This window comes from Geotrypetes seraphini, chromosome 14, assembly GCF_902459505.1.
Source record: "Geotrypetes seraphini chromosome 14, aGeoSer1.1, whole genome shotgun sequence".
Classification (NCBI taxonomy): domain Eukaryota; kingdom Metazoa; phylum Chordata; class Amphibia; order Gymnophiona; family Dermophiidae; genus Geotrypetes; species Geotrypetes seraphini.
In genome coordinates this window covers 6,252,354-6,279,123 of record NC_047097.1, presented here as the reverse complement: position 1 = coordinate 6,279,123, position 26,770 = coordinate 6,252,354, and the positions used below count along the sequence as shown (strand labels likewise).

General features: G+C 42.3%; 1 protein-coding gene across 2 annotated transcripts in view; it reads left to right on the top strand.

The window, feature by feature from the left end:
• The first annotated feature begins 596 nt into the window (after positions 1–596).
• Positions 597–26,770, top strand: part of AP3B2 (adaptor related protein complex 3 subunit beta 2) — a 166,248-nt gene continuing 140,074 nt past the window's right edge. For both annotated transcript variants that reach the window (XM_033921002.1, XM_033921001.1), the window contains exon 1: positions 597–843. In XM_033921002.1, the coding sequence (XP_033776893.1) occupies positions 731–843 (113 nt within the window). In that variant the 5' untranslated portion in view covers positions 597–730. The remainder of the gene's footprint in view (positions 844–26,770) is intronic.

Genomic DNA, 26,770 nt, shown 5'->3' with positions numbered 1-26,770 from the left:
ATTAGAAGTAAGGACACTGAACATAGGTAATAGGTTTCAAGTTTGTGCAAATTTCTCTTCTCCCCCCTAATACTAATTAAGTGTGGAAGGGGTTACCAGAGGAAGCAATAAGGACATATAGCATAGCTTAATTTAAAACAGATTTGGACAAGTTCCTGGAATAAAAAAAAAAAAGCTGTCAGAGAAAGATGCTCGGATGAATGGAATTTGTTGCTTTAACTCAGACAGACATATGTACCGCAAAAGAGCAGGTGAAATGACTCCAAGCGAAGGGCGGTCCCTGTGCTGGCCCAGCCCCTGTGACAGCTTGTAACCCTTAAAACGGAAAACCTGCTTACATGTATGAGCACGGTAACTTCAGCCTGTTTAATCATAAAGTGCAGCGTCTGGACCACCGAAACCAATGGAGCTTACAACTTGATGGACGAAATCCCAGCCGGAATAAACACTTGGAAACGCGGTTCCCAAATCTCGCCTCACAGAGACAATCTGGCACCAGCCCCGGGCGCATGTCTCTTTAAGAGGCGGAGCTTCTCGCTAGAGGTAAGGTGGGGAGGGAGGGAGCTCGAGCCTTCCCCAGCAGATCCGATCCAGGGAAAGAGCTGCAATCCCCCCCACCCCTCCACGCTCTGATTTTCGGGCTATTGTCTCTTTAAGGAGCAGGCACGGTGGCTGAGGGCTGCCGCGCTCCTTTCTTTCAATCGCCTGCACACGTTCTCCATTATCAGCCATGTCCGCCAGCCAAGCCTATAATGATGAGAAAGGGGGATCTTCCAGCCTGGGGGAGCCCGAATACGGGCACGATCCTGCCAGTGGGGGCATATTTTCTTCAGATTACAAAAGGTAAAAGGGGGTGGGCTATGGCTGCAGACTGCATGCTATTTTTAGTCTCTACGTTAGGAGCGGTGGGTGGGTGGGAGGAGGAAGTTAATTCCATCCCTTAGCATGGAGATGGAGAAAAATGGTGATCTGGGCTGAGATTATGGCCGTTTGGGCAAGACTGCTCGATTTGCATGCATCTATGCACTCTCTTGACGCCTATTGTGCAAGTAGGGTTTGCTGGATGGAAGGTGGTTTGGTACCGCTCACTTCTGCTCCGTCTCGGATTTGAGCTTATTGCATCTTGGTTTGAACTGGGACAGAAGGCGGAGTCTTCGACATCATTGCCAGGAGCAGGACATGTGGCTTTTCCAGACCTCACTGACCCCCTTCTCCCCCCCCCCAAACCTGTTCTGTTTTTGGATGTACGTGTGTCTAGATTTGCAACTTATCAGTCGATGAAAATTCTCTAAAGGAAAGGTCTTTATCCCCGATGAAGACAAATTGTCGGAGCTCTAAACATAGAGTGACAGATTGAACCAAACCTGAGATTATGTAGGCGACACACATTGCAAATATGTAAGACTCGGGCAGTATAAATACTGCATGTGCAAATTTGTGATACAAACAATATATGTTTCAGTTTTGTTCTCCTCTGCATGTTTTTTTGGTCAAATTATATTCAAAGGTCCAGTGAACTAACTCTGTCCTAAATAATACCTGTGATTAGAGGAGCTGGAACAAAAACTTTACTGTGCACTTGCATGTATCATTAAATTCTGCAATGTGGGTAATTTATCTTGGGTTTCATTCTCCCAAGTCATCTGTTTATCTCTTGCAAGGCAAAGCAAAGCCTCAAGGGAAGGAGCAGGACAAAACTAGGCTTTAGGGCTCTGATCTTAAGGTGGATTTAATTTTCCTCTTTTCGCCTAAGATCAAAACACTTTTGTCTCTCCAATAGGAATCCAGTGTGGCAACGCATCCCCCTCTCCCCCCCCCCCCCACCCCCACACACACAGAGACTCTTGCACAGATACTTATCCCAGACTAAAGTCAAGAGCAATTCTATAACGGAGTGGATACCCACATTTCCATGCCCCTAGCACACATAAAATTACAGAATACTAAAGCTTATGCGTGTAAATTTACACTCTTCTACGAAGGTGCCAGATGGACACCTAAGGGTATGTATAAGTGGCATAGCGCATAAGTGCAAGGTGTACTCATAGTTGGAGCATGAGTGGGCAGTGGGTGAGGCTGCCATGACTATAGTTATGCCACATCTATGGCTGGTGTAGCTGGGGGTGTAGGTGTGCTGATGCCGGCTTCTGCTAATCCACTATAATAAAACCCTTAGCGCGCATGCGCACTTCAATCTCCGTGCAGCCGTGATCTGTGGCTCCGTGCCCCTGCATGCGCAGTAGGAGCCTGCGCTGGTTTGCGACGCGTGTGGCGGTTTCCCCAGCAACATTTCTGCCCCGAGAGGAAAGATGGCAGTGTCGAATTCGGCGTTACTGCTTCTCAGCCTCCTCCTCCGTCACTGACGCCTGGCCCCACTCTGTCACTCCCATGGAGCTGTGCGGCCATGGGGCATTTGCTAGACCGGCCACGGCCCAGTGTTGCTGAACAGGGGGGAGCAGGGAAGGGGTGCTGCTGGACAGGGGGGAGGTAAAAGGAAGGGAGAAGGGCTACTGCTGGACAGGGGGAGCAGGGAAGGGGTGCTGCTGGACAGGGAGGAGGTAAAAGGAAGGGAGAAGGGCTACTGCTGGACAGGGGGAGCAGGGAAGGGGTGCTGCTGGACAGGGAGGAGGTAAAAGGAAGGGAGAAGGGCTACTGCTGGACAGGGGGAGCAGGGAAGGGGTGCTGCTGGACAGGGGGGAGAGACAGAAAGGAAGAAAGACAAACATGGGGCAGGGAGACAGATAGAAAGAAAGAAAGACAGACACACAGGGGGCCATGGAGAGAGACACAAAGAAAGAAATGCCTAAGTCTACACATCTATTCTAGTATTTTATAAAGGAATCTGGGCACCTAGATGCCATTCTAGAATAGGGTCTCATCAAGCAGCATCGGGATGCCTATAGGGAGATACCCAGAATAGAACTGCCCCCAAAGGGACCAAAATCTGCTAATTTCTCAAATCTTAGGTTATTGTAGGAAGAGGTCAAGAAATGAGGATCTGACTTGTTCTTATATCTTTGAATGGGGTTTTGTAATTAAAATCAGGCAAACAAGTCCTCTCCAAAGGACATCACACAATGTGATACTTGCCAGCGAGCCTTCTCCGGAGTAGCCTCCCACACTCTGGAATGCACTCCCTGAAAGGCTCCGCTTAACACAAGACTATCACCTCTACTTTAGGAACCAGGCGAAAGCCTGGCTCTTCAACCAGGCTTTTAATTGAAGAACTAACTAACGTGCGTACCGGCTTCACATACTATGGTATAGCAGGACATGTTTAGCCAGTACCCTAGCTGAGAATTCTCAAGCACTATTCTGACTTCATATTCAACTTCTTTAAATTAGTCCCCTATTTTGTTACTCCTGTTCCTCTTATCTTATCTATCTATATGCTGTCTATTAAAATGTTTTCAAAACAATCAAGCACAAGCCACCGTTGAATTCAATCAGATCATATACTTATTGTGTCCTTATAGATATCATGTGAAGGGACTAGCCACCGATGTTATCACTTAAATTATGTATGGACCTTCAGATGGCACCTGGGCAAAACACACCCGGTTGCTACTACTTTTCGTCGGTCCAGCCTTTTTAAATTTATTCATATAAGACTCATTTTGTGATTTTTTTTATATGTTATCATTTTTACTTGAAATTTTTATAATTGTAGACTTTTTTAAGAAAAGACTTTCACTTAGCTTATAGCGATCTTGTCCTATATCTTGCATTCATGCATGTCGGGAGAGGTGAATGCAAGATATAGGACAAGATCGCTATAAGCTAAGTGACGGTCTTTTTTTAAAAAAAAAAGTCTACAATTATAAAAATTTCAAGTAAAAATGATAACATATATATAAAAAAATCACAAAATGAGTCTTATATGAATAAATTAATAAAGGCTGGACCGACGAAAAGTAGTAGCAACCGGGTGTGTTTTGCCCAGGTGCCATCTGAAGGTCCATACATAATTTAAGTGATAACATCGGTGGCTAGTCCCTTCACATGATATCTATAAGGACACAATAAGTATATGATCTATTAAAATGTTTTACCATGTATTGTGTTGACATTGAAATGTAGCATACTATGCCATATTTTGATAGTAATTTGAATATTTTTATTGCTGTAGTTGTCTGTTGCTTATGTCTGGCTTATCTTTGCTGTACACCACCTTGAGTATATTCCTTCAAAAAGGCGATTAAATAAATCCTAATAAATAAAAAGATATTTAAGCACCTTTCTATAAATTGGCATCTACGTATGTGTATTTAAGCTATAGAATAATTCAATTATATAAATAACCGATCCCCTCCCTTTGGGATTTTAACCTTAATATATCATATGTAAACTAACTTCGGAAGTGCTCAGAACCCGCAGGTAGAGAAGCCACAAATGGGGACGCGCCCCAAAATGCAAACCTCCTTGGTCTATCACTGCACTTCCTCCTACACTGAAAATCTGTTTAATTAATCTTATTATATTATTTTATTGTGATTCTCTTCTTTTATATAAAGTGCTTAGTGCTTCATTGACTTCACCAGGCTATGGACTTTTTTAGCGTTCATATGAAATGATTGAAATCTTAAGGATGAATTTCAAGCACTAAGCCCAGACTGCCAGGACGTCTATCTTTATACCACATTTTTGATAAAAATTTCATCCAAGTTCCAAACACTGAGAAAAAGACCATTTTGGATGTAGGAGGGGCTAATCCTGTAATGGACTGGCTACCCAGATGTAGCAACAGAGCAGTGGGACACCTTAGAGGGCACTGCAGTGAACTTCACATGAAGGGTGCCAGAGAAGCATCTCACCAGAACTCCCATAAAGGTTATTGTTAGCCACCAAAACCTATCATATTCACCTGTCTACAAACCAAAAAGCCCTTATGGCTGCAGGTGGCACCTGTAAGGCAGTAGATTAGGGTTTTGCGGGTTTTTGGTGATCTCACATTTTCCACCATGAATGTTGTGGTTAGAGTGGCTTATGGGACTTGCTACTTCTCTGTATGGTTCACTACTTAAGACACCTATGTGCAGTTCTACTAGGCTTTCCTATAGCAGGTGCTGATGTTTTCGAGACAGGTATGTACATTTGTATTCTGATCTTTGTGGATGTGAGGGGGTCCGTGAGCACTGGGGGAGTGTGGGATGTCTTACTTTGATGCATGCAGTGGTCTTCTGGTTAGTTTGGGCACCTTTGTGACACTTAGACCCTTCTAAAACAGGTCTAGTTCCAAATGTATAAGTTCTGCCCAGGATGTCTTGTAAAATGTTTGATTATCGCTGCAAGACGTCCATGTCTAACCCACCCTTGAGACTGCCCAAAGCCCGGCCATAACACGCCTCCACCACGCCCATCTTGTGCTCTGAATGTACAGAGGCTGGAACACCTTGCTAGAAGTACAGAAAGACTGTTCTGATTATTGGCACTTGACTGTCCTGGTGATTAGGACGTCCAAGTGCTGATTTAGGCAGATTTTTGGATGCCTGGATGTTTTGATTTTGCCCCTCGTAGTATTTTCACTGTGTCTTTTAAAGGAATCTGGTTGTCCCTAATAGATAGAGCACTATAGTGAACTATTACGGTTTTCTCCTGATGCAGTGTTTTTATCGGCAAACAAGTCCTTGTTGAGAATTTGTTTGAGCATTGGTTCCTCTTCCATATTGAACTGGATTATAAATTGTTATAAACTGTTTTGCTGGGACTGCAATTGCCCTCGATGGAGATGACTGAAGCCTGATAAGATAAGTGTTGGAAGAGCATTCTGAGACCGTGTTTTTGATAACTATATCTAATTTTGCCACTTATGTGCGAAGGAGCTGATTTATCTGGTACTCTAAAGTCTGGGTTTTTGAAGCACAGGTTTTTCTCAGACATTTTGTCTGAATTTTTTTGCTGTGCTGTTTTTTTTCCCGACTTTTAAGAGGAGCCAATGGTAGTGATCTGAGCTGAACTAAGCTTTTGGTGGTAACATTGATTTCAGTTTTCACCCAAGCCTGAGGCTCGTTTAATTAATAATTTTGAATATTCTGCTCATTCTAGCATAGCAGCAAATAAGCAAACTGCTACAATTTTAGTATGTACCGGTATATTAGTGTTTTCAGTAAGTTTGCCCCATTGAATTTAGTGTATTATGTCCCTAAATATATGTCATGAAAAAAAATTGCTTCATATATTCCAGAGTTCAATAGTAGATTATTCAACTTAGTCAACCTGAAAATTTTTCCTATTTATATGAGAATTGAAAGTATTATGGAGTCATCAACATCTCTTCTCTTATCAAGGTGCATTATGGGGAAAAGATCTGGAACAATTACTTATGCATGCTAATAACTATGAGGAATTTAGGAAACACCTAAAAACATATCTGTTCCGGAAGTACTTAGGTAGCTGAACTGTACAATTTCCCACATTTGTTCTCTAGAACTGTTAGTCACTAATCTCTAACTTTGTTAGTTCTACTCAATTTGTAGCATTTTTAACCATTGTAAACCGCATAGAACTACACGGTCCTGCGGTATATAAACTGTTATTATTATTATTGAATATTGTCTGCATTTGTGAAAAACGTACATCGAAGAGATTGAATAAGCAGAGCAAGTGTGGCTAGATAGACGGATATAAAACAGTATAGGGCAGTGGTTCCCAAACTTGATCCTGGAGGCACCCAACCAGTGTATGCAAATCTCTTTCATGAATATTGTGGATATCCTGAATGATCGGGGTGCCTCCAGGATCAGGCTTGGGAACCACTGATATAGGACCTAATACAGAATCCTGAGAAACATTTGAGGGAAGGAGTTTTGGAGAAGAGCATTAATGATAGTAGGAGGCCTTGAAAGTTTTTAAGGTAAGAGGCAGTGTAGTAATGTTTGTAGGGCTGTCAAGAGATCATGTGACTGTATTAAATAGATTTAAACAATGCAGTAATGTACAGCATTATGTATGTAGTTGTTGGAAGTCTAGATTGTGAATGGCAGCCAATGTAAATCTGTTTGATTTTAAGCTGATAATTACTTCCTTCACCTGATATAAACTGTACATCCTGCACAAACCACAGTAGAATAGAAGTGGGAAAGGAAATATTTAAGAGCAGGGAATGCTGCCCTATTAAGAGGGTCTCACCTTGTATTTAAGAAAAATAACATTTTGGAACATAAAGATCAATTCGCCCAGATTTAGGACTTAAAATATTTATTGCCCAAAATAGTTTTGAGGACTTTGGCAAACAAATATTCATAGAGATACTATGCAAGTTTTTTTTCAGTGCATGCAATCCGTGTCTAACCCACCCTTGAGACTGCCCAAAAACCCGCCCATAACACGCTAGAAGTACAGAAAGACTGTTTTGATTATTGGCACTTGGCTGTCCTGGTGATTAGGACGTCCAAGTGCTGATTTAGGCAGATTTTTGGATGCCTGGATGTTTTGATTTTGACCCTCATAGTATTTTCACTGTGTCCTTTAAAGGAATCTGGTTGTCCCTAAAAGATAGAGCACTATAGTGAACTATTACTGTTTTCTCCTGATGCAGTGTTTTTTTCCCACAAAACAAGGCCCTTGTTGAGAATTTGTTTGAGCATTCGTTCCTCTTCCATATATGGATTTTGAAAGGGCATTGGAGGTCCATAAATCCCTGAAGCAGCTTAGTGAAACACTGGCCATTGTTGGATTTCGACAAGTTCAGAAAAGCCATTGAGAAAATCCAGCCGTGTATTGGCTATTAACTTGTCAAGATAAGTAACTGATTTTTGTTTTGCTTGAAGATAGATAGATAGAATAGGTTTAAGTATTTCTCTTGGAAGGGTTGATATGCCATTTAAATTTAGTTTTGTGAGAAGAGCTTTCTGAGCCTTTTTCCTTCCTGAATAGATATTGTTATTGTATGGTTACTATTATTTTAGAACTAAAATGGCGAAGATCTTTTGGTATAATATTTGTATGGCTATATTTAATTTAATGTGGTATCTTATACACTGCTAAATCTTCCAAAGGATTTGAAGTGGTTTACAAAACAATTGACATAAGTAATGGCCAAAAAGCCAATCAGGTACTTTTGAATTTCCCTCTCTGTCCCAAACTAACTATATTACCTAATGAAAGAAATAATTACTTACATTTAACTATGTAAAAAGAAGGAAGAGGTAAGATAATACAACAAATTCAATACTATAGGTGCATGAAAGGCACAACAGAAGGAAAAACTTCAATATCAAAGAACCCCAAGCAAAAATAAACCCCAGTCATTCTCATTAGCCTCGGTCTCAGTCAGCTTCTAATTCCATGTCCCCAATCAAGCCAGGCCAGCCTGGGCCAGTACCACAAAAGTGACTCCTCTGCTTCAATTTCCCTGCTCCTGAAAGGCTAGAACCAAATGCTGCAGCTCTGCCTGCCCACTCTGAAATGGCAGAACAAAGAGAGGTGAACCAGCCTCCCTTGGGACTACATAAGAATTGCCGCTGCTGGGTCAGACCAGTGATCCATCGTGTCCAGCAGTCTACTCACGCGGTGGCCCTTAGGTCAAAGACCAGTGGCCTAACTGAGACTAGCCTTACCTGCGTACATTCTGGTTCAGCAGGAACTTGTCTAACTTTGTCTTGAATTCCTGGAGGGTGTTTTCCCCTGTAACAGCCTCGGGAAGAGCATTCCAGTTTTCTACCACTCTCTGGGTGAAGAAAAACTTCCTTACGTTTGTACGGAATCTATCCCCTTTTAAGTTTAGAGAGTGCCCTCTCGTTCTCTCTACCTTGGAGAGGGTGAACAACCTGTTTTTATCAACTAAGTCTATTCCCTTCATTATCTTGAATGTTTCGATCATGTCCCCTCTCAGTCTCCTCTTTTCAAGGGAGAAGATGCCCAGTTTCTCTAATCTCTCACTGTATGGCAACTCCTCCAGCCCCTTAACCATTTTAGTCGCTCTTCTCTGGACCCTTTAGAGTAGTACCGTGTCCTTCTTCATGTACGGCAACCAGTGCTGGATGCAGTATTCCAGTTGAGGACGTACCATGGCCCGGTACAGCGGCATGATAGCCTTCTCCGATCTGTTCGTGATCCCAGGCTTAATCATTCCTAGCATTCTGTTTGCCCTTTTCGCTGCCGCCACACATTGTGCGGATGGCTTCATTGACTTGTCGACCAGTACTCCCAAGTCTCTTTCCTGGGATTTCTCTCCAAGTACTGCACCGGACATCCTGTATTTGTGTATAAGATTTTTGTTACCGACATGCATCAAATTACATTTATCCACATTAAACCTCATTTGTCATTTCTCGAGGGTGTTTGTTATATTGCAGGTCTTTGCAATCCTCCTGCGTCTTCACTACTCTAAATAACTTCGTATCACCTGCAAATTTAATCACCTCACTCGTACCAATTTCAAGGTCTTTTATAAATATGTTGAAGAGCACCGAACCCTGTGGCACTCCATTGGTGACGCTTTTCCAGTCTGAGTATTGTCCATTTACCCTTACCTTTGTTTCCTATCCGCCAGCCAGTTTTTAATCCACTTGAGTATTTCACCCTCGATTCCATGGCTCACAATTTTTTGAAGTAGTCGTTCATGTGGAACCTTGTCGGACGCCTTCTGAAAATCCAGATATACAATGTTGACTGTGTAACCCTTGTCTATCTGCCTGTTTACTCCCTCAAAGAAGTGCAGCAAGTTTGTCAAGCAAGATCTTCCTTTGCTGAAGCCGTGCTGGCTGGTCCTCATCAGATTGTGTCCGATCAATGATGTGGTCCTTTATCAGCGCCTCTACCATCTTTCTCTGTACCAAGGTCTGTAGTTTCCCAGATCTCCCCTCGAACCTTTCTTGAAGATCGGCATAACATTCACCACTTTCCAGTCTTCTGGAATCCTTCCTGATTTGATCGACAGATTGGCTATTAGTTGTAGCAGTTCAGCTATAGCCCTTTTCAGTTTCTTTGATTACCCTCAGATGGATGCCATCCGGTCCCGGAGATTTATCGTTTTTAAGCCTATCAATCTGCCTGCATACCTCTTCTAGACTGACCGTCAACCCTGTCAGTTTCCCGTCTTCGTTTCCTGCATATAGCCTGTCGGCTTCCGGATGTTGTGCATATCCTCTTTGGTAAATACAGTCGCAAAAAATGTGTTCAGTTTGTCGGTGATGGCTTTTTCCTCCTTTAGCACTCCCTTTATTCCATGGTCATCCAACGGCCCCACCACTTCCTTCCTAGGTCGTTTCCCCTTAATATATCGAAAAAACGGCTTGAAGTTTTTTGCCTCCTTGGCTATTTTTTCCTCGTAGTCTCTTTTGGCCCTTCTTACCGCCTTATGGCACCTGCTTTGATGTTTGTGCTTTTTCCAATTTTCGTCTGTTTTTGACCTTTTCCATTCCTTAAACAAAGTCTTCTCATCTCTGATCACTTCCTTCACCCCTACAGTGAGCCACGTCAATTCCTTGTTCTTTTTCCTCTTGGATCCCTTGTTGATACACGGTATATATAGATTTTGCGCCTCAGTGACTCTGTCCTTAAAAAGGGACCACGCTTGCTCTAGCATTTTTACAATGCTTATCCTCTTCTTAATCTTCTTTCCCACCATGAGTCTCGTCCCTCTGTAATTCCCTTTTCAGAAGTTCAGTGCCGTGGGTTGGGAGCTGGATGCAAGCAGAGGCTCTAGGCTGAAAGCTGACTGTAAGAGGCATTTTCCATGCCATTAGGGCCAGCGCTGCTGCAGCACCAGCCATAAATGCTGGTTCATTTTAGATGGTTTGTTATTTGACCCCTTTTTGGATTGTAGATCACACATTTGAGTCCCTCCATGCTACTGTGTTGAACCAGCTGATAGAATCCCAAGGAAGAGCAGCAGTTAGGAGAGACGAAAGAAAACACAGTGTCCTCAGAACCTGGTGTGCTATATACAGCCATGTGGAAAAATTAGGGAAGAGTAAAGAAGTTTCCAGATTTATTTAGCACTTTCTTTCCACCTCACCCATCAAACAAGCTATCTGGGTGGCTTACAGGCTAAAAGAGAAGGTAATATAATGGATAAACAAGACTAGAGTAAAGGGAAGGAGGAACGAACTACAAAATTTTGTACAGGATAGTATGTGTGGGGGGAACACATAAGGATGGAAACTGTAGCTAAGATTTACATCCCCCCATACACCCCCAATCTAGCATGTCTCATATGGTGTGGGGGCAAAGCCTACCTCATACCCCCATTAGCACTCCATCTTGATCCAGTATGAAGGGCTGTGCTGAACAGTCCCAAGATGAAAGGGTGGCACTGAACTGGCAGCTCTTAAACAGCCACGACGAATGGTCCCATTCTGACTGCTATAACGATATGCCACCTCCATATCATGTGGTCCAGGGAAAGAAGGGAGTGGGGCATAATGGTGCTGGGCAGAGAATGGAGGAGAAAAAAAGGGATGTTTGATAAAAGGAGAAAGTAAGAGGGATGCTGGACTGGAGTCACCACTAATAAAGGAGGGGGCCATTGTGCCAAAGCTACCGTGTTTCCCCGAAAATAAGCCCTAGCATCATTTTCAGGGTAAGTCTTAATATAAGCCCTACCCAAGAAATAAGCCCTAGTCCTGGGATTCGCCAGCAACTCTTCAAACTGCCCTCCCCCCCTCCACCGCACAGCTGAACCCCTGCTGACCCTCCATCCTTCCCTCCCCACCAACAGTGAGCGAGACCTACCTTGATCTGAAGCAGTGTCGGGCCGGCAGCACTCTAAACAGGCTGCTTGGCCTTGTCCGTCGGGGATTTCACTCTGCCGCGTTACTTATTTTTAAATATGTATCAATAGAATATTTGACTCATCTCTCAAGTATTTATACGATTAGTTACCTTTTAGATAACAACATCCTGGTTTAGCCATTTAACCAGGGGAATTATTAATCTAACATTTCACATGTTTCGCTGTGAGGCTTTATCAAGGAACCCCTGCAAGAAAACAAAACAAAGCCCAGTAATCTACACTAAGAAAAGGAGTACCCCCAATCTTCTCCCCTTACTACAACTGTTATTACCTGTTTCATCCCTAGCTCTTCTCTGGAGCGAAAATGGCAGGAAAAACCTATAGGGGCTCATAATCAAAAGAGAAAAACATCCCAAAACTGGCCTAAGTCGGCACTTGGACGATGATCAGTCAAAAACGTCCAAGTGCCGATAATAAAACCGGGTTGTGGACATAATTAAAAACAACCTAGGTCTTCATAGTGCTGCTGAACGACCATAGCTAAATGGGACGTTTCAGGAGGAGTGTCAAGGGCAGGATTTGGGCGAGACGTGGGCAGGCTTAGACTTAGTCGTACTTCATGTATAACCGAAAGTTATACAGCACAGCATAGACGGAACTTGGATGTTGTGACTTAGACCATTTAAAACATGGTCTAAGTCACAAAAACCCACCTAAAGTCACCAGATAAGCACTGCAGATACAAACTTCTGACCCCCACACACTCATCAGCCAGAAGCAGCCTTTAGCACTGTCTCTGATGCTGTAGCTGTGGAGGACCTGGTGGGTGGGTAAGTAGGTGCGGGACCTTGGAATGCTGAAGGGAGGGTCCACCTGCAGGTGGCCTCTACCATTGGTGGCCCTGGGCATTTTGCCAGGCTCGTTCAATAATAGCTACTCCCCTGATGATTAGGGGCCCAAACACAATGCAAATTACCCCTACCTGGACACAATGAAGGTTCTTACTCAGTACCCACTGCACTCGCAGAGCTGGCTCCTGTGCTGCTTTTAAATTGAAGCTGAGGTTCTAAAAGAGAGAAACGGCCTGCTTTGCACACCTAGATTCCTGAGATAAACAGAGTTAAACATTTTCAGCAGGAAATATCACCTGCAGTGCAGTGTAGTGTTCATGGTGCCACGTTTATGTTCTGGCTCCACTGCCAAAGTATTTGGCCAGTATACTGTAGACACGAAGATGGACGGCCTTAAGACAGTAGTGCATGGTTTATACTGGAATGTGGCCAAATGGGATTAGTGCCAGTGACAGCAGTGCCTCGGCTAAGAGCTGTAGAGGCTAAAACTCTCCCTTTGATCCACAGAACAGGTACATGGATAGTGCAAGCTCCTTCCTAGTCTTTTCATTCTTCCCTATTCCACACACGGATGCACACTCACTTATAACACAGGTGCCACTGTTCCTTTTAAGCTGAGCGGGAGTTTTCCAACGTAATTGTTGCCAGGGGAGGGGGGGAGTGCTTCTATATTGTGTTTTCAATCGCTAGGGATAGGAGGGTTCTCTGGAGTTCTGCAAAGCTTTCCTGTCCCTCACCATTGAAAATATGATAGTGAAACAACACTAGTCACTGGTGGAGGACTTCTGCTCAGCTTACATGGAACAGATAGGCCCCTAAGCCAACCTTGGTAGTACACAAATCCTCATGCACAAATTTACACCTACGCCAAAGAAAGTGTAAATGTGATCTGTGAGGGTCAGTTTATAAAGTGTGGGGGGGGTCTAGTTTAAGAGAAAAAGTAGGTGCCTAAAGACACATAGCAGCCTCTGTTTCTTTTTACAATACTAGCTTAAGTGGCAGAAAGCATGCCTATATTATGGACATTTACACCTGCCCTCAAGGACGTGTAAGTGCTCACTCCTAGATCATAATATGCACTTTTATGTGCATACTTGTTTTCGCCCACAACATAGCACAGAACTGGCGCAGTGGTGGCGCAGCGGTTAAAGCTACAGCCTCAGCACCTGAGGTTGTGGGTTCAAACCCACACTCCTCCTTGTGACCCTGGGCAAGTCACTGCCCCAGGTACGTTAGATAGATTGTGAGCCCGCCGGGATAGAGAGGGAAAACTGCTTGAGTACCTGAATAAATTAATGTAAACTGTTCTTGGGTATAGAAAATTGAATAAATAAAAACCACCAACCTTAAGCATGGGACACCAAGCAGTCCTACTCCAATTTGACATGGGGGAAGCCACTGCTTCATTCTTGCATAGAGTTCAACTCCTCTTATTGACCTACAAGGGTATTCGCTCTGCAGCTCCTCAGTATCTCTCCTCTCTCATCTATCCCCACACTACCCACCGGGCACTCCGCTCATCTCTGTTATCTCTACCCTTCTCCTCAACAGCCAACTTCAGTCTCCATCCCTTCTGTGCTACACCATATGCCTGGAACAAACTGCCTGGCAGTATTCAAATCCAGACTCAAAGGCTACTTCTTTGAAGACGCTTTCAATTCCAAGCTCTAACCCACCTTCTAAGCACCAATATCTGTCTTATCATTCCCTCTGTAATTCCCCCCCCTGAGCACTGTGTATTGATGCACTTTCTTGTCTGGTTTGTCTTGACTAGCTTGTAAGCTCTTTTGATCAGGGACTGTCTCTTCTGTGTTTTGATGTACAGCATTGTGTATGTTTACTAGCTATAGAAATAATTAGTAACAGTAGTAGTGGATGATCTACACTGTATTACAATAAATAATAATAACAGCTTATATACCACAATACCGTGAAGTTCTATGCGGTTTACAAAAGATTAAGCAAAGGTACAAATTGACTGACTTCAAGAGGGGAAGAAGAAAGAGAAGTAATTAGACAGGAAATTCATTGTTGAGGAGAAAAGTGATCAAAAGGACAGTAAAGATAACACTTTCAATACCAGGCTTCTCGCTTTGGGAGGTAAAGCTTGTATATAAGGCTCCCAAATATCCAAAATCAGCTTCATAGTTTAATAAGGGTCATTTGTATGTGTATTTGCAGAAAAGCTTACATTCAATTATTTCCACACTGTCCTGAAATTTTATTTTGCCAAAAATAGTTTGTTACTTTTACAGATTGCTTTCCTCAAAGTTCAGCCTAAAGCAGTTTACAGCTCTCCCTCCGTAGGTTAGGTGCAGAGCCGGCCCGCGAATAGGAAAAAAATTGTGAATAATTTTTGGGGCCAGCTCTGACCCATCCCCGCCTCCCTCCTGCGTCCCCGGACCTTACCTGGTGGTCTAGCAGCGACGCGGGGCAGCCATTGTGACGACGGCTGTACACAGGGCAGGAGCGCAGGACGATCAATCCTGCCCCGCGTTGCCGCTAGACCATCAGGTAAGGTTCGGGCAGCCTGCAAAAAGAAGAAAAATAGAAGAAAAAAATTGCGAATAATTGAATTCGCGAGTAGGAAACAGCGAATCGGAGGGAGAGCTGTACAGCAAAAATAATATAAGATACACAGGGTGGATCAAAAAGCTTGCAATCAATAATGAGCGGAAAGTGCAAGTTTAAATAGAAGCTCATGTCAGTCGCATGAAGCCTAAATATTATCCTCAAGTCTTATATTGCAAAAAAAATAAATCCCCAAAACCAACCCAGTCTGCTTTGGCCACTTTCAGAAGTTTGTGACAGGAAGCAGGAATGCAAGCCAAGGGTGTTCAACAGTGTAAAATGTCTTTCTAGAATAGAAGGTGCTGGAAACACCTTCTATCTCTGTGTGTGACATTTTAAGCTGACCTTTGGTTTAGTTTTGGTGTTTATGGGCTGCTGCTATGTTTATTTTCTAGCTAATCAGAGAATTTTTGACTGTACAAAGGTACTATTGCAGGGTACCTTTTCTGGCAGGATCAAAAAGGTAGGCCTAACTTCCTGGCGCCTACCTCAGATGCCTAGAGACGCCTAAGTCAACCATGCCTATTTTTCAGGTAGGTGTTGGAGGGCGCCTCAACTTCAGTTGCATGCAGATACCTGCGAAGCAACTAGCGGCATCTAAATTTTATCGGTTTTTTTAATGATGTGGTCAATTACCACGCCATGTCAAACGATTTAAGTTGCGTGCAGAACTAAGGCATCACAAGGTGTCCGTGATTAGGGTGCCTAGCAGCACCTAACATAGGCCCCTTTTATAGAATCAGGCCCATGGTGCCTCTCTAGGCCCTTAGGTTAAGATCTACAAAACTCTTTCTCAGCCACACAAAAATAGGAGGGGAAGCCTCCAGCACCACCAGCCCCTGGATTCGTGATTTCGATCCACTGCATTCAAATAAGTCTGACAAAAAACTAAAGGAATTGACCCCAAAATATCCACAAAGAAGAAAATCCAGAGAAAACCAAAAAAAACTCTGTGGAATGACAATGTTCCTAAATGGACTTTATTTGAAAGTGTCAAAGTTCAAAAGATACTCTGAAATCATCCACATAAGAGCCTTAAAGGACCTAGTCCTGTATCCCTAGCGGACTAGGTCCTTTAAGGCTCTTATGTGGATGATTTATTTTTATGTGGATGAAATTATTTTATGTGGATGATTTCAGTGTACCTTTGGGTCCTGTACCCCTAGCAGACTAGGTCCTTTAAGGCTTTTATGTGGATGATTTATTTTTATGTGGATGAAATTATTTTATGTGGATGATTTCAGTGTACCTTTGGGTCCTGTACCCCTAGCAGACTAGGTCCTTTAAGGCTTTTATGTGGATGATTTATTTTTATGTGGATGAAATTATTTTATGTGGATGATTTCAGTGTACCTTTGGGTCCTGTACCCCTAGCAGACTAGGTCCTTTAAGGCTTTTATGTGGATGATTTATTTTTTATGTGGATGAAATTATTTTATGTGGATGATTTCAGTGTACCTTTGGAACTTTGACACTTTCAAATAAAGTCCATTTAGGAACATCGTCACTCCACAGAGTTTTTTTTTTTGTTTTGTTTTCTTCAAATAAGACTGACCATCGTAATGTAATTTAATTTAAAATTCAGCCCAAATTTAGGTGCCTAGCGGGAACCTATTCTGTAAAAGAAATGAATAGTTATTGATGTGTATTATAGATATTTCTTCCAAGACAAGTTCCTGCTGAGCCAGAGTGCGGCAGGTAAGGCTAGTATCAGTTAGGGCACTGGTCTTTGACCTAAGGGCTGCCGCGTGAGCGGACTGCTGGACACGATGGACCACTGGTCAGACCCAGCAGCGGCAATTCTTATGTTTATTTACTTTTAGATCAATTTAGGTTTTAGGTTTTGGTTATTAGATATATCGTATGTTTTACCCATGAGACACAGAAAAATTCTTATTCAAAGATACACTGTACCAAATTATATGTACTGTATACATGCCCCTTTCCTAAAGGATATAAGTGAAAGGACCCTATATAAGGCTTAGGGCTCCTTTTAACGCACGTACCGGATTAGCGCGCGCTAGCCGAAAAACTACCACCTGCTCAAGAGGAGGCGGTAGCGGCTAGCGTGCGCAGCAGTTTAGTGCACGCTATTCCGCGCGTTAAGGCCGTAACGTGCTTTCGTAAAAGGAGCCCTTAGTGTTCTAAATATATGTGATATGTTTTTAAGATTATTTTAAATAAATTGTTATTGCCCTGAAGGTTGATGTTATAGTCCCTTCCCTATCCATAACACCTTTTCCCTAAGCATTAGTAGCCCATGTTGGATGTGAAAGGCTGGGATTTTATTCATTCCATTTATGGAATGCCCTAAGGATGCATTTGCCTTGGCTATATTGAAATTGCAATATCGCCAAGGCAAATGCATCCTGCATTTATAGATTCTACGATTTGCCATTTTTGGGATCACTGTTCCTGTCCTGATCAGTTGGTTGACTTTACAGTCCTAATACCAGGTGCTTTGTAATGTATTTAAGCAAAGAAGGGGGCAATTTTCAAAGGGTTTAACCATGTAACCTTAGGAATGAACCAGTTAAATCTCTTGCTTTTTAAAAGTTTACCTGGCTTTGTGGCTAATTATTCACAAGGCAGCCAAATTTAGTAAGTCAAAAAGCCAAGAGCTCCAGAGGTGGAATTTTGTAATGTAATGTAATTTATTTCTTATATACCGCTACATCCGTTAGGTTCTAAGCGGTTTACAGAAAATATACATTAAGATTAGAAATAAGAAAGGTACTTGAAAAATTCCCTTACTGTCCCGAAGGCTCACAATCTAACTAAAGTACCTGGAGGGTAATAGAGAAGTGAAAAGTAGAGTTAGAGGAAAAATAAAAATAAAATAAACATTTTAACAAGACAGCATTGATCTAAATACTTTGGAAGGTAGAAGAGAGGAGAGAAAGGAATAGAAGCAGAAGGGGGAGCCGTTGAACAGTAGAATTCTGGAGAAATTTAAATGATAGAAATAGAACAAAACAAAGACAAAAGGCAAAACAATAGATAAGATTAAAGATAAATCATAAGCTGGAAAGAAAAATAAAATAAAACTTTGTCTTCAATCCACGGTTTCAGCGTCAGTGATGAAGTGGAGCAAGTAAGTTTAGGAGGAGCAATTGACGTTTCCAGAAACTTTTGCTAGTAAACACTGATTTTCTTCGCTAGCCAAATAGATTTAGGTGGCCAAACCCAGCCACACAGAAAGCGGGTTTACATCTAACCGACTAGTTTTGGGCAGTTTCTGCTGCAACAGTTTGCAATCTAAGGCAGTGGTTCCCAACCCTGGCCTGGAGGACCCCCAGGCCAGTTGGGTTTTCAGGATAGCCCTAATGAATATGCATGAGAGAGATCTGCATAATGGAGGTGCCAGGCATGCAAATCTGCTCCATGCATATTCATTAGGGCAATCCTGAAAACCCGACTAGCCTGGGGGGTCCTCCAGGACAGGGTTGGGAACCACCGATCTAAGGCATTCCTGGCCTAAAATGCGAGTGTCTAGAGATCTGATGATGCTTTTTGGTTCAGTTATTTTTGTTCCTTATTTGATTCTGCAGCTTCATTAACAGAGAATCTACTTCAGGCTTGTTCAACCTTTTTTGATCGGGGGCCACAATTTTCATTTTATGGCTTGCAGAGAGCCAGAACGCGCACATGCACACTCTTTGTGTGAATCACACACACACGCCTGTAAACAAATAATCCTTCTCCAGGCCCGTTACTCCACAGTCACAGTGTACTTCATTCCCTGGGGCTTCTGGAAAACTCTACACCTAGGGACCAGGGTCAGTTTAACTCAAATATACAACTCAAATCAGAACCCTACATGGAAAAAGATATACCCTCTGCAACACTAAAAGGCCTTACTCACACCCATTCATCATCCACACAACAACACATGGGACAGCAGGAAAAAAGGAAAGAAGTTGAGAAAAAGCCTCAGTTCAACTTCATCTGGCAAAAAACTCCACTTCTTCAAAAACAACACTCCTGCATTTGAATAAACAATAAGGAAAAAGCACTGTGATAGGCTGCAGAGTGATATCAAACAGCACGCCGGGGCACACCACCCCAAATAGTGATATTGTGGACAAATGAAGACTGCAGCACTACGGTCCAGGATAAAGCACACGAGGCAGATACAAAAAAGAAAAACCCATTTAGCTGCTACTGGCATCCATAAGAACATAAGAAATGCCCTCACCGAATCAGACCTTTGGTCCATCCAGTCCGGTGACCCGCACACGTGGAGGCTAATCTAGGTGTTCCTTGATGGAGACCTAGGTGTTCCCTTATGATGACCATATTTAGCCGCATCCCTCAATGTGATTTGGAAGGAGGTGCGCATCATAATGGAGGTTTCCATCACAACCTCCTCCGGGAGAGCATTTCAAACGTCCACCACTCGCTATGTGAAACAGAACTTCCTGACATTTGTCCTGGGCCTGTCGCCCCTCAATTTCAGCCCGTGCCCTCTTGTCCGAGTCTCATTTGACAACGTGAATAACGATGCTTCTTGCTCTATTTTGTCGAGTCCTTTTAGTATTTTGAAAGTCTCTATCATATCCCCTCGCAGTCTTCTCTTCTCAAGGGTGAACAAGCTCAGTTTTCCGAGGCTTTTACTAGCTTCGTGGCTCACCTCTGCACCCTCTACAGCAGGGTTACATCCTTCTTTAGGTGAGGAGACCAGTGTTGGACACAGTACTCCAGGTGTGGTCTGACCATTGCTCTGTAAAGTGGCATTATGACATCCGCCGATCTACTCGAGATACTCTTCTTTATCATGCCCAACATCCAGACACTTCTCAGTCCAAAACTTCTTCTCCTGGGCCAGGCAGCCAATCAACCCAACGGGGAACCCTCCGTTTCGCTTCGTCTCGCTGCGTCAGAGGTATCAGTAACACTGCTTCACATGCATATTTTCCAGACGCACCATGCTCCTCAGGCTCTCACTCCACTTCACAAATCACTACTGGCGCCAGTAGTGATTTGTGAAGTGGAGTGAGAGCCTGAGGAGCATGGTGCTTCTGGAAAATTCCATTTATGTACACCAGTTGATTACATAGAGACCAACTTCAAATTCTAGGCCGCTGTTAAACTTCCTTCTAGGTTGCACAATAATACATTGTACGCCAGCAGTACTAAACTAGTGTTCATCCAGTCTTTCTCTCTTGTGTACCCCTACCAGTTTTCACTCCATTTCTTTCTCTCTTACGTTCCTCACCGCCCCGCCCCCCCCCCCCACCAGCCTTCAACAGTCTCTTTCACCTACCATTATGAGCTGTAGAAGAAATAACGGGATTCCTGCTTCTCTGTTATGTTTCAACTATCTGCAAGCTTGAGCCACACCGTGCTGGAATTTTGGGTTGTGAGAGTTGAAACTGTGAGACCAACCCAAATGCCAGCATGCACGATTTAAGCTTGCGAATAGTCAAGTCATGGTGGAGATGCCGAAATCCCCCTGTGAGCATCTATGTTTTACCATAAGAATTGAAAATCTATGGGCCAGGCAAAAGCACTTAGAGGGGCCAGGTACTGGCCCCACAGACCGTAGGTTGGACAAGCATGATCCACTTTGACATTTCTGTGCATCTTTCTCCCACTATGATGCTATCCACTTGACCATCATCTTGCAATATTTCTGAAAGGCTTGTTTATATCAATTTCTAGTTACTTTACTGCTCTGTCTTATTGCTTTGAGATTTATTTGCCCTGACCACACTTTATAAAGCTCCAGGGAGGGGGCTGTAGTTCATATCTACAACCAATGATAAAGTGTCATACTTACTGAAGCTAGACAGAGACATTTATGCATTTATGTGCTCTGAAGCTCTGTTGATGGATCTTTTTGCAAAGCTGGGAACATCCTTTCTATTAGAGCAAATCTTTCATAATATTGGAAAGCTATACATTGTGCATCCTCCCAATGGAAGCCTGTCTTTTTCAGTCCATGAGAGAGGTGGCTGTAAAACATTGCATTGCATATTCTGGCCATTGTAAGAAATCATAGTCCTGTATAGATTTAGCTCATTTTGTTTTTGGAAACTGTCACTAGACACAGCCAAGTCCATTTTTGTCCTAAAGCATTCTGGGAATTGACCTCCATTTTTTTTTTGTCTGTCTTTTTTGATTTTTGGTTTCTGATGATGCTTTTGCTAAAGCAAGGGGCCAGACTGTTCACAACAGGTGGGGTTGACTTTAGATATACAATAAGGAGTCGATATTTAATGCAATTTAATAGAATACAGTTTTTATTTGTATACCGCCAATACCTCCCTGAAGTTCACAGCAGTTTACATAAGTAATTATGGTGATACAAATTAAAAACTAGTTGTCATTTGGCCAGTTAAGTGCTAGGTTAACTACATAAATAGGACTGCATAAAAGTCAATCCTATCTTTATGTGGTAGATATTGCACTTAACCGGCTGTGCGTTAGCAGGGTGCACAAAACCGGAAATTCAGTACCAGTGCCTGGACATTGCCTGGCGTTAAATTTTCAAAGTTTAGCATCAGCGGTGGTCGGCAAAACACTGATTGCCTGTGTATGAATATTGACCCTTAAATGTTTATTATTCTGCAATTACATAGATTCTCCAGCAGAGGACTCCCTTTACTAGCCCAGAGTTGACTAGCACAGAGTTGGCCTTTTAGAGATTCCCGGGGTGGGGGGGGGGGGAAAGGGTATTTATTTACAGTATAGTTTTTATTGCTGCTGCTGTTCTGTTTTTGTTAAACTCCTTATCTTGTTAAGTCACTTAAGTCTTCATTGCTACTCTTTGGGATTCTGTCAGGTTCTTGTGACCTAGATTGACCACTGTTGGAATTAGGATACTGGGCTAAATAGACCTTTAGTCTGATCAGTATGGACTTAGAACAGATAAATAACTCACTTGGAGCTTCTACTAAAAAGGTGGATTCCTAGACCAACTTATCACTCTGTACATTCCAACGAGGACACGCTGCTCCAGTCAACAAAATCTTTTCATCATTCCCTCTCCAAAGCATATAACGTATGACACCACGCAAAAAAAACATTTTTTCAGTAATGGCTCCCACACTCTGGAATGCCCTTCCATTGTACCTTCGTCATGAAACCTCACTGACTAAATTTAAAACCAATTTTAAAAACTTTTTTATTCAATGATGCCTATGATATTATATCTTAAGGCACAACAATTTTAACGTGATTTAAGAAGCATTTTATTATCCACCTCATGTGATTCTATGTCTGTCTATGTAATGTATCCCCCATTCTCTATATTTTCTTTTTCCCTGTTTTTATTGTACACTGCCCAGTATTATAATAAGCGGTATATCAAAGCTTAAATAAACTTGAATCCAATAATATTCTCCCCTGGATTTAGTTCACACCTTTTCAATATCAACTACATTCAGATAGAGTAGGCAATTTCCCTGTCAATGGAGGCAATCAAGAGATAAGTGACTTCATTTTAAGTGTAATTAAATCTTGATTTACTAACTCTTTTTGAAGGTTAAGGCAGTGTACAAATCTAAAATTACAAAAAAAAAGTAAATAAAAGCAGGAAAGGAATTCCATTTAGATAGAAAAGAGTATTGGTCCTTACAAGATATAAATCCAAACAGTCAATCATAGACAGAGGATGGGTGTCAGGTCAAAGGCGCGCCCAGACAATTGAGCGCAGCACGCGCCGCCGCGCCGCTCTAAATTACTGTTTTTAGCGCTCCAACGGGGGGGGTGTGGGGGGGAACCCCCCCACTTTACTTAATAGACATCGCGCCGCGTTGTGGGGTGTGTGGGGGGTTGTAACCCCCCACATTTTACTGAAAACTGAACTTTTTCCCTGTTTTTAGGGAAAAAGTTCAGTTTACAGTAAAATGTGGAGGGTTACAACCCCCCACACCCCCCGACAACGCCAGCGCGATGTATATTAAGTAAACTGGGGGGTTCCCCAACTAAACCCCCCATCGGAGCCCCTAAAAACTGTAATTTAGAGCGGCGCGGTGGCACGCGCTTTTGTCTTTCGCGCCGTTGTCTATGAACCCAGAGGATGAGCAGTGGGGTTAGGTATAGAATTAGGTTTAGTGCTTCTGCGCTGTGAAACAGGTACCTTCTGTATAGAATTGTGTATAACCTAATTAGGAAAAGTATTAAAATCTAGTACACAGTGTTGCAAACTTTCTAAGGTGTGCAGCTCTACTAGGCTTTCCTATATTAGGTGCTGATGTTCTGGAGACAGGTATGTACGTTTTTATTCTGATCTTTGCTGGGGGGGGTGAGGGATCTGGTCACTTTGGATACCTTCTGGGCACTTAGACCTGTTTTTACATCGTCTTAAGTCGCAACGTATAAGTTCTGTCCAGGAAGTCTTGTAAAACCTTTGATTATCCCTGCAGGATGACTAGGGACTCCTTTTACTAAGGTGCGCTAGGGCTTTAACGCGCGGAATAGCGTGCTAGACCTTAACGCTAGCATTGAGCTGGCGTTAGTTCTAGAAGCGTAGTGCACGGTAATTTCCTGCGTGCACTAAAAAACGCTAGCGCACCTTAGTAAAAAGAGCCCTAAGTCTAGGTCGGCCCACATCCCGCCCTAACCACTCCTCCAGATATGCCCCTTTTAGCTCTGGGCACACAGCGGCATTCAGAGGCCCTGGATACATCCAAAAAGCCATTTCAATTATCGGCACTGTGGCACAGTAGATATTTGAGTGGCAGTGTTAAAACTCTGCAGGGACTATGAGCACACTTATTTTTTTAAATAATTTTTTCAATCATTACATTAATATAATGAACAAGAAAAAAAGGCATCATTTACAAAACATTTACTATAATCAATACATCCATTCATAATTCCTTTTCAAGCCCACATAAATGGGGAGATATACTTCATTACAGAACAAAATTAATAGGAAAAAATGAATAAACTCAAAAGTCCATACATCATGGATCTGAATACATTCGTAATCTGATAGGGATAATTATCACTTCCTCTTATTCTTTATAGTTGAACAGTGATCATTTAATCTCTCTAGCAAGCAAAAATTGTTGTAGTTGTATTGGGTCCCAAAATATAAATTCATTGTCTTGTAACTTAACAAGGCACTTACAGGGAAATTTTAGATAAAACGATGCCTTGAGAGTCAATACCCTAACCTTTAATTTCAGAAATTCTTTTCTCCTTAATTGAGTGACTCTAGAGACATCCAGAAAAGTTCTAACCAAATCTCTACAAAATTTCATTAATCTATTTTTAAAATATAATTTCATTAATAACATCTTATCAATCTCACTCATGCATGTTATTATCAGGGTAGACCGTGTCAAATCCTGACTATCCTCTAGAAATTCTGTCAAATTAATTTGTCGATACCAGATGGTCTATACCAGGGCTGCCCAATTCCGGTCCTCGAGATCTACTGGCAGGCCAGGTTTTCAGAATATCCACAATGAATATGCATGAGAGAGATTTACCTGCACTGCCTTCTTAGTATGCAAATCTCTCTCATGCATATTCATTGTGGATATCCTGAAAACCTGTCCTGCCAGTAGATCTCGAGGACCAGACTTGGGCAGCCCTGGTCTATACCCTGGGCAGATTCTATTTTTTTCTGAGGAATATAATAATAATTAAATGGGAAACTCCGCGTTGGGTAAACCTAGTATTTCCTTAAAAAATTTATTTAACAAAATTTCAGGAGATAGTAAATGAGTTACTGGAAAATTAACCAATCGAAGGTTCCTTGCTCTATAAAGATTTTCCATAATTTCTATTTTAGAATGTATCACAGTAGAATCTTTAACCACAGAGATAGACAGTCTGAAGTGTAGTAAGTTGAGATTCCACTACATTTAGCCTTATATCTAAAGAATCCAAATTAGTATCCACATTTTCAAACTTATGAGAGACTGTGAGAAATCCACTGTTTGTTTCACTGTTGACCTCAGAAACCCCTCCACTCTAGAAATACCTAACCACAAGATGAGCACATTTTTAAAGAGACATGCCCCATTGAGTTTCCCTCTGAAAATCTGAGCCCATAGGAGACCATAGTTACAAAAGTACGGTAACCTCAGGGGATTGAAATAAGCAGAAGGATGGGAGAGAGGTGAGCAGACAAGTCTAGTGTGAGATGAGTAAATGAGATGGTGAGGAGGGATGTAGGAAAGTGAGGTGAGCAGATGGTATGCTGAGGGTTGCAGAGAAGTGAAGTAAGCTGATAAAATAGCAAGAGCTGGAAGGAGAGGGAGATGAGTAGACAGGGCTGGAGGGAAATGAAGGGAGCAGATGGGACATTGGAAGATGGAAGGGGGAGTCTGCAGGCCTCTGAGAAAGGAGTTTGTGTGTATGTAGATACAAACACAAGTTAGATTAGAGGGTTGATTTTTTTTTTTTTTTTTGTTATAGGAGAGTCCTCCAAAAGAAAAAAATAAATATAACAAAGACCATAAGGGTCATCACACCCTCCCCCCCAACTGTAACGTCATATCCTCACAACTAGGGATCCCCATACCATCTGGAATTGTTGTATTCTGATTGTTCACTTGACTATCCTGGCTGAGTATTGCAATATTACTTTGTTAGGGCTCCCAGATAGACAATTGTGGAGATTACAGGTATTACAAAATTGTGGCAGTGACGATGGCGTTAGTGCAGTGGTCTCAAACTCGCGGCCCAGAGGCCCTCAGTATGTTTATCATAATCACAAAAGCAAAATAAAACAGTTTCTTAATCATGTGTCTCTTTAGCTATAAATTACAATATTATTATTAAGACTTAGCCAAAAGGAAAGATTTATAAACTATAAAGAGTTTTACCTCATGCAAAATTGTCATTTCTTTAATAAGACGTTAACCATTTTTTCTGAGGCCCTCCAAGTACCTCCAAATCCAAAATGTGGCCCTGCAAAGGGTTTGAGTTGGAGACCACTGCGTTAGTGGGATTGAAGGTTGATCAGGCCATAAATTACACTGACTGCTATTAAGGGTGCAGATTTCATTTAAATTTCTACTATTTATATTTAAAATATATGGTTTATCTCCAACATATCTCAGCTGTTATGTATCAGTACGGGGGGTTCTTTTACTAGCCCTTTGTGCTTAAGATGGCATTTAAATTTGTTTACAGTATTGCATACCTATCTAAATTCCAGTTTTAGAAAGCAGGGATATATACATGTCCACATCATGAATATTTGCATATGGGTAGGATTAAAATATTCATGTACATTCTTCATTTCACACGGAGAATAAACATTACTATCCTCTGAGATCAACATTGGCATTTACACCTGTTCCTGAGGCCATAAAGATGCTCGAGTTGTGCAGGACTCTATTGGAGGGATTAGAGGAGGCCATTTCCTAAATCTCAGTGGTTTTTTTTTTTTGTTTATCCCCTCCCCCCAGAAGCAATACTGGCAACTGATAGGCTCTGTGACAGATTAGGAAGATGTAGACATGTATTGTTCCTGGTGGAATTCTGTGCAAAAATTTTGCTAAGTTTATTTGTAGTGTTTTCCTATCCTGAGGCCTGAAATTCCTTCCTACCTTTTCCTCCCTCAGGTTGCAGCCTCCTCAGTTCCCTCTCTCACTCCAACTGCAGTTCTGTCTCCATCTAAATCCCACCCCTCTCTCTGTTGCACCCTGAATCTCCTACTTGGCCCCCATTGTCTGGCATCTCTCTCTTTTCCTCTCTCTAC